Consider the following 9,159-nt stretch of genomic DNA (forward strand, 5'->3'; position numbering starts at 1 on the left):
ATCCTTAACTTTGGTATTCAAAGGAGAGGGATACATTGATTTTTCAGGTAAATGCCTTGTAACACATCATAGTGTTACATTAATGCTTGTAACACATGTAATTCAAGTAGACAAATCTGCAGGGTGAGATGGCATCTATCCCAGATTACTAAGGGAGACAGATGAAATTGCTAGGTATCTAACAAATCTTGCTACTGAGGTCCCAGGATTTGAAGGACAGCCAATGTTGTATTGTAAGTATAGCAAGAATAATGCAGTGAGCTTTCAGTGATATTAAAATTGAGTCTCAAATAGGATCTATATGCACTTGGAACTGAATGGTCTTGTTAGTGACAAACAGCATGTTGTATGAGGGAGGTCATGTGTTGTGTTTTGAGGTGACAAAAATGATTGATAAAAGGGCTGTGGATGTTGGCTACATGGACTTTAAAGCATCTGACAAGGTCTCTCATGGCACTGGTGCAAAAGATGAAATCTCAATTGATCTAGATAATTCATCCAATTTGGAACCAACTTGACTGATGGTAGCAGTAGGGTATTTTTGATTGGAGGTCTAACTATTCTGCTAGGATCTCAAATGACTTAAAGAAAATGTAGCTGGTCTGATTAGCAAGTTTGCAGATTGGCAGAGTTGCAGATTGTGCTGAATCAATACAGCAGAATATACACAAATTGGAGAAATGGCATATGGAATTTAATCCAGAAATGCAAGGCAATGCATTTTTGGTAGATCCAAACCAGGTGGAGCTATAAAATGGCAGAACTATCATAGATCTGAGTACAGGTCTACAAATCCTTAAATGGCAGCATCTCCTCTATTGGACAGGGCATCAAGTATAAAAGTTAGCAAAATGTTAATTGTATAAAACATTGGTTAGCCACATTTGGAATGCTGTCCAATTCTGGCTGTCACAGCAGAAGGACATGGAAGGTCTCCCAGGATGATATGGAGGGTATTATCTGAGGAGGTTGAATGAACTAGGATTGTTCTCCCTGGAAAGAGGCTGAGGGGCAACCTGATAAGTTTATAAAATTTGAGGTATAGATGGGATGAACAGTTGGAAGCTTTTTCCCAGAAATGAAAAGATTAAGTGACTTCTCACTTGTAAAATGAAAAGCCAGGGCCAGAAGTTTGAGGGTTAAAATCAACTTGACGACTACTGCCAAAGGGTAATATGTCTAGACAGCAATGATGCATTTAGACCGACCTTGTGAAGGAATGATTTATTTAGGACCTGACTCCATGCTTGTGATTTTAAATTCTGGGATTGGGACATTTTAAAGTTGACACTTGGTTAATGCTCTTGTACTGTACTTCCCCAGGAGTATGCTGACTCTCTCCAAATTCCATTCTTGGAAACCAGTGCAAAGAATGCCACTAATGTTGAACAGGCATTTGTGACGATGGCAGCTGAGATCAAGAACCGCATGGGCACAGGCCCTACACACAATGATGAAAAATCCAATGTCCGAATTCAGAGCACTCCATTGAAGCAAGGCAGTGGTGGAGGTGGCTGCTGCTAAGGACATGAGTCCAGCAGAGACAGATCTCTTCCTATTGCACAGTACATTAAACTTCTACAGCATTTGCCTCCTGAGCAGTAATGGTTTTAACATAATGGCCTGTTGATTTTGTGACAATTTTTTTGGCAGACCCTATTTCTGCCCAAATGGACTTGAGACCAATTGGAAACTCCAGGAAAAATTGTCTTCATGCAGTTAACTACTTTTTGTCTTGAAAGGTCTTGTGTACTGCTGTTAGAAACACTTGGATTGTAAGATATTTTGTAATGGTCAATTTGTCATTTTGCCCCACCCACTTCCACAACAGGTTTTTTGTATTGCATTGGGGTCAAAACTAGGAGCATCTGATGGCTAGGCTTAAAGTTCAGCTCCACTAGAATATTGCACTTGTGATCCAACACTCCATACACATTGGGAATGGTAGAATTGTGGAATTGGGTGAAGGAAGTCAAAATTGGGAAAATCTATCTGAATTGATCAAATCTTTGAAGTTCCAGTATCTCCTAAACCTTTTGCTCAATTTAATATAGCATGAAACAAATTTAAATTTTACCTACTTGTTGAACCTTGTGTACAGTTTGCCTCAGTCAGACTCTACTAATGAAAGTTACAATACATATTAGAGCAAACTGACCCTAACATTGCAATCAACTCTGGCAACCACTCAATGTTCCTTCTCTAACACCTATACTATTTAGATGCCCAGTTCATGTTAATATCAAATCAAAAGATTAGTGAGATGTTAAATGCAAAAAAAATTACTTTGGCTGCAAGATGTATTGTAAAGCTAACCTGGGTTGTGGGATCTTGTGGACACAAGTACAATTGACCACAATGAGTACATTCTGTGCAGACACATAACAGACTGGATTGGCAGATGGATCCAAGTGCTGCTTAAAATGAGCTGTACTTGGATATCTTGGGCTGAATGTGATTAACAGCAAATGAAGATGACCAGTATTAAAGGATGAATGGATATTGTTTGCTCTTGAGTTATGCCAGGAAATTTGTTGAAAGTAGCTCATGCAATTTCTGTAAGGCCACCTGTGGATAATCTGGTTGACTTGGAAAGCTTGTATAGTTTGCTTCAACCATTTGGATCTTGGAAGTAGACCAACTGACCCAGCTTGTCCTGACTTTTCTGGACCAGTAATTCATATTCATTTGCATTAACAACCCAAAATGGAATTGGTGTCTTGGTGTAAAATGTTTGCCATTGCAGCCCACCTTATGAATCCAAATGGGTTAATCTGATTAGTACTGGCATACTCACTTAAAACTGCATAACAGTCAAACCTTTCCAAATGGGCTATGCTGCTACTTGTCCCACTTCACAGCAACTTGAGGTGCCTTGCATGGGTTGAAATGATCCTTTGCACTAGTGGTCAGAATTTTTGCTGGGGGGCATCTTGTGTTTGTGAAGGGACTACAGAACAAGCAGAAACTAACATGCAAGTTTTGAACACTGGATGTTTTATGCTCCAGTGTACAAACATCCTAATGCAAATCACAAGTTTAACAATCCTAATGCATGCAAAAAGCCTAGTTTATTTGCATAGTTACAGCCTTATGTGGCTGAGCTGTCTATACCAAGTATTTGGTTATAATGAGCATTATTGGTTAAAGTAGCTTAAATTTATTGTTGAGCCATAAGTAAAACTACAAAGTATACCCAACACTTAGTATAAAGTAACAATGTATTGGTGTCAAAAGCTAACGTCTTGATTTGAATACCTGACGACAGGTTGTGATTTTTAATACTTCTGTTTGGGACTCCATTACTCCCCCCCTCCCCCAGAGCATCTCAGGTTCTGAACTCCTTCAGTAGATGAACCAAACCCTCTTGTGCAGCAGTTGTACTGTTTTTTGTTTGGCAATTCTCTTGTAGACAGTCTGATCTGTCCTTGCTTGATTGGATTAGTAAACATGTTCTTCCCCACCCCTCTTATTGCAGTGTTGGTTGAAATTGAATTATTTCAAACCAACTGGAGATTTGATCATTTCACTATTCCAATTGCTGCAATCTGAGGTATAACTTTGTTTTTTGCATGGGGCTTTTTGAACACCTAATATATTTCACATCCACTTGTCAATGCTGTCACTTGTTATATTCAGGCTTTATCTACTGTTTTTATAAACATAATTTCTTCAGCAAGCAGCCCTGTTGAAACCATCACTCCTGTATGCAGTTTATACTGAGAACTCAGCCTCCACCTTTAAATCTAACCAGGATGTTAGTTTTATCTGTAGAGAATTCTGAAACTCTTCCAACAGGACAATTGTAAAGTGCATGAGGTTTGAGTCGTGTGTGTGTGTGTACATGAACTTTGTTTGTATATTTGAAATCCAAGCCAATTATTCCAGATGGGGCTTGACCAATCTTGGGTCAGTTCACAACTAACAGCTTCATGTTTGTTCACGTTCTGTAGCCATTTTTAAACCACTTTTAGAAACTACACTGCACATTACTGGTTAGCAAGTCTGCTTTTAATTGCAATTTTTACTGTTTTCTAATGGCACAGACCCTTTAATCATAAATGTGAATTTGCTTTTTATTTGCATACCATTCTGATCACATTGCACAAATTAAACTGCAGCAACAAATAACCATTATTTTGGGAGCCTTGGCTTTCTCAACCTTATTGGTTTTGACCCCTGCTTTCACTACCTTTTGTTATGAATAATACCTATTTAATCTCATTCTAGTTTAAATGTTTAAAGCTATCAAATTTACTGTACTCTAATAGGTAGTGCCTTTTTAATTAGACAGATGTTCAATCTGTTCCTGTCAATCTGCACTACTTGCATTTAATATACTGTAATCTGAACCATTTTTCAGGAGTCCAGTATTAGGAATGATACCAAGGGAGAATACTCAGACTATTAGTCCTGGGTTGACTGATGCTGGTTGTCCTTGTATCAGAGCACACAGCATTCTGACCCACATGGCACCCACTTTTTAAAACCAGGGCATATCCAGCACTGCAAACAAAGTGCAAGTCAAAGTGACAGTAATATTGGCCATAACTTCATTTAATGCCAATGTTAACATGTTTATGGGGAACTTGAACATCAAAGTTAGTGATCAACATTAAATAACTGGAAAGTAATTTGTAGATGTTCTAAATTGGTATTTAGGGGACCAATTATTATCTAGTATTAAACACATGCACTGAATTAAAATCTCTGCTCTGAAATCTCTGCTCTGGAATCTCAATCTGTAAGGTTCCAGTTCTTGTACTGATTTGCTGTGATTGGTGGCTAAATATCTGTTCTGACCCTATTTTTAACATGGGGGTGGAGGGATGCCTAACCAAAATTGAGTGACCAAAGTATAAATCTACAGAATAAAATTCCAGTAGTTGACTAGTGAAGGGTTATTTTGGTTCTGAATAACCCAAACATGTTGCTAGTAATGAACATAACCAAGGGCAAGAGCATGGACTTAGTACATTCCCCTTCTAGCAGTGTACTGAAGTCTTACAGTTGAACATGTCAGAGCTTGTGGGCTAACATTTGGTGTGCTCCTGTGGGCTTTCCCACTAAAATGGTTGGGACAAAATTAACCTCAAATGGAACCATCTGTCATACTTTTCAATCTGTAAATGACTTGTTAAAAGATGGAGACCAGATTTGTTTGACCTTCTGGAGATCAAAAATAAAGTTTGACTTCCCTCTATTGTCTTTGTGCAACAAAACTTCCTTGGGTTATTTAATCTTGAAGACCTAGCATTCACCACCCTTGGAGCTGCTTGGACAGAGAAAAACTCTGGCTGTGTCAAGCTGGGAGGGACTAGTTACAAATGTAAACATTCTCCTTTCCACTGGGTTTTGTTTGTCTTGTTCCATGTTCTGATCTTGTATTTTGTTTGAAGTTCATGCAATCTTTGTTTTGAGCATTATAGTAATGAGTATGTTCAACAAACATGACCAGGAGCAGTGCCATTTGACTAGATCATGGACTGAGCTACCTTGGTACTATTCTTTCATCTCCTGCTGCTGCCTTCCCAACCATGCACACCTTTATCTAAATCCATGACCTCTCCTAAAATTGAGCTTAACACTGGGGTAAAGAATTTGAAAGATTCACCACCCACTAGAGAATTCTTCTCAGTCCCAACTCTAATTCTGAGACCACTCTAGACCCCTCCCAGTCCAGGGACACATCTGTTCTGCATTTTACTCACCCTGTGATTCAATTCTGGACTGCCTTTTTCAGTTCTTCCAACTGATTAAGAATGATACTTTATCATTTATCATTTACCATTTAGTACACTCCTAATGCAAACATTGCATCCCTAACTAGGGACTTGGTTTATTCCTAATCAGGAAATTGCATGTCAGTAAATGAATTGTTTCACTTGTACAACTGAGTGCAAGGATTTTTGAATTAGAAAATGAAGTTCAAGATAAAATATAATTGATGGTGGCAATGTAGATCTCGTAAGAACTGATAGTGACTGACCCAAAAATCCATCTGCAGTGAGTGCAGCTCAATGAATAGTTGAGCTTAGTTATTTGAACTGTGGTTAGGACAGGAGTGTGTGCCTTGGTGATGCCAAGGGCAACAATGGAGAAGACTGCCTTTACACTCTTCCCAGGGCTCAATTCTTGCAGCTTTCATGGATGTATGCTCTGAACTAATGTTAGAGGGCCCTATTTACATTGAGTATATGGGGAGATGGAGGAATTTCAATTTGATAATCTGGAATTGAAAGGCTACTTGGTGGTGGTCACTGCAGATGTTTAGGAAGGAAATCCACTATCCTGATATCTGTGCTATTTAGCATACAACTGTTCAAGAAGCAATTGCAACAAGCATTTATTGTATCACTGCTGCAACACCTATCTTCCATTTTTTAAAAAAAAAACTAGGATGCCACAATTGTGAGGGATAGCACAAAGGATAGTTGCTGGTCCATGCTGCCAACAGTATCAACAAAGCTGTAGCGTTTGCCTAATGCAAAGATCAAGAACATCTCCGGAAAAGATCCAGTTGTGGTTCAGAGGTAACCAATGCCCATTAAAACTAGTGATTCTGTCTGAGCAGCTAAGGGGCTGATGGTTTCTTTTTAAGAAATCAATCACAACTGATCTGTGCTGTGAAAAGGCATAAAAGCAAAATCAGATTTAGGAAGTCAAATTAGTGTGGCACCTTGACAGTCACTAATCAATTTGATAGTGACACATGGTAGGTTCTCCCATGAGGAGGTAGGTTAAAGGGATAAGGGACTGAAATGTAATAGTGTTATGGGAAGGTGGTGTTGCTGGCTGGGCACATCCCCAATTGTTCCTTGAACTGAGTGGCTTGCTAGAGTCAACTGCATTGCTGTCTATGTGGAGTTGTACGTGATCCAGATCAGGCTGGTGGATTTCCTTCCCTAAAGAATATCTGTGCGATAGTGACCATGAAAGCTTTTTTGATTCCAGATTATCAACTGAATTAATTCCTCCATATCCCCTATAATTGTGAATGAAGATTGGACAAATCAAAATTGGCAAAGATAGATGACAAACTTTAACAGGATGTGGGGGGTGTGGTGGAGGGGAGAGAGAACAGGCTGTTTGGATTTGATAATACCAGGATTAAATGATCAGAAGTTAACTACCTGCATCTGAAATATCAGAGCAGGTCCCTTGGCTCTACTCACCTGTTCTGATGGTCAATAAGATGAGATCAGATACAACATCGATCCAAGTCCTTGCTTCAAATTATAACTGCTCCTTTTTGTGCTCTAGCAAACCCACTACAGTGGAAGCTATTGTTATCTTTGTCCTTAGAATCCACATCTTTTTTAGCTGACTGCTAAGCATTCTCATTCCAGTCTAGTGAATTTTTTTTTAGCAAGAACAGCCTTCAAATAATAAAGCCAATTTGTCTCACACTTTCATCAAAACCATCTCTCTCCCACTATCTTCCCAATTGCATCTTTTACACTAAGTGTCTGAATGCAGCTTTTTGTTTTGTAGCCACCCACAAACTCCACGCTTTTATTGTTTAGCAACATGGGACCTTTTTACTACTGATACTAAGGCTTAAAGTAAATGTAGATGTGGTAGAATAGGCAGTGTAAAGCCAGGCCATTCACCCCTGTTGCCCACCTCTACATGAATCTGATACTTACCTAGGTTTCTTTAATGTATCAACAGTCTGTCTGCCTTGATTGGTGTCCAGACCACCAACTACCTGTTCTGGCCCCTCCATGCTGATACTATACTACTTTCTCAGGAAGCTAAGGGAAATTTGGCAACTTCCATGATAATGCTGTATCATATCTTGGTATAGCTCCTGCTCTGATCAAGAAGCCTAGTCCATCACTCAAACTAGCTTCCCATCTGTTGACTGTATCTATACACCCTGCTGCCTTGGAAAAGCAGTCAGCATAATCTAGGACCCCACACACCCCGGAAATTCTCCCTTCCATTGTCTTCAGGAAAAAGATGAAGGTCTTAAGAATGGCTTTTTCCCTGCTGCTATCAGACTTCTGAAAAGATGTACCTCGTTAAGTTGACTTTTCATTATGACTGATACTACATTCTGCACCCTCCCCTCCTCTGAACAGTATACTTTGTCTGTATCGCACACAAGAAACAATACTTTTCACTGTATGCTGATGTATGTGACAATAAACCGAATCAATACTCCAGTTTGACATTTTTGAACTGGTCCTTGGCAAGATGAAAGCTGTAAATGAAATATAGCTGCCATGTCATTGCCTTTGTAGGTGGCCTGGAAGCTTCTCTTACTCCTGAACTGACAACTGACCTGGTTTAGATCCTGTTTTACACGTGGCCAATGCCCTCCAAGTCCTGTGTAAGCTCAACCAATCATTAGATCAATAAATGCTAAGACTTCAAAGGATAAAAGTAGGATTTTTTTGGGGGGGGGATGTTGGTGGGTAAAGGAAGCATATACTAGTGGCAGCTGTAAAACATTTTGCTAAGGATATGAACTGTTGGGCTGTAATTTGAGATGCTGCCATGCTTAGTACTGGCATATCATAGGGAAAATACTGGATTATTTTAAATAGGGTAGAACTCCTCTTCAAGATGGAACGAAAGAAATTCCAGACTGAGTCAATATTCTTCCTGTAAACAAGGGGGTATTTTCTACTGTGATTTCAAAACAAAGACACTAATGTCTTAAACCTCAGTGTTAACCCAGATCACCGGATGCAGAATTGTCATGAACCCCATTAAAAGGCCCCGCACTTGTGAAAGGCTGGATGGAGACAACTAGCAGCTGTGATCACCCAAAACAAGCAGAAGCAGACTCAGACTCAGAAGTAAGTTGCACCATCAAGCAGCCAGAATGTAAACTGTTTATTCACTTGAGAATCAAACTCTGAGCTATTTGACCACAAGAACCTTTCACCAAACATTACAATTATCTATCTGATTTACAAATGTTGGAAGTGCATGCCTTTATCTGTATTTGATCTTTGTGTGTGCAAGTCAAATAATGAGGGCTAAGTGTGTGCTCATAAATAACAGCTTTTATCTTAAACTCACCAAAGCTTGCTGCTGAATTATGTATTTGGAATGCACTCAAGAGTAAGAGGAGACACTTCTTTCCATACAAAGCATCCTGACCACAGACAAGCAAAAACATTGTCCGTGACAATATGAAATAGC

General features: G+C 39.3%; 1 protein-coding gene across 1 annotated transcript in view; it reads left to right on the forward strand.

Moving 5' to 3' along the window:
• LOC145337188 (ras-related protein ORAB-1-like) overlaps positions 1-3,313 on the forward strand; it is a 48,731-nt gene extending 45,418 nt beyond the window's left edge. Inside the window, exon 6 of the mRNA XM_080181995.1 lies at positions 1,324-3,313. Coding sequence (XP_080038121.1) covers positions 1,324-1,524 — 201 coding nt within the window. The 3' untranslated portion in view covers positions 1,525-3,313. The remainder of the gene's footprint in view (positions 1-1,323) is intronic.
• Positions 3,314-9,159: the final 5,846 nt, after the last annotated feature.

The sequence above is a fragment of the Carcharhinus amblyrhynchos genome, unplaced genomic scaffold (assembly GCF_965287045.1).
Source record: "Carcharhinus amblyrhynchos unplaced genomic scaffold, sCarAmb.v2.hapA scaffold_44, whole genome shotgun sequence".
NCBI lineage: Eukaryota > Metazoa > Chordata > Chondrichthyes > Carcharhiniformes > Carcharhinidae > Carcharhinus > Carcharhinus amblyrhynchos.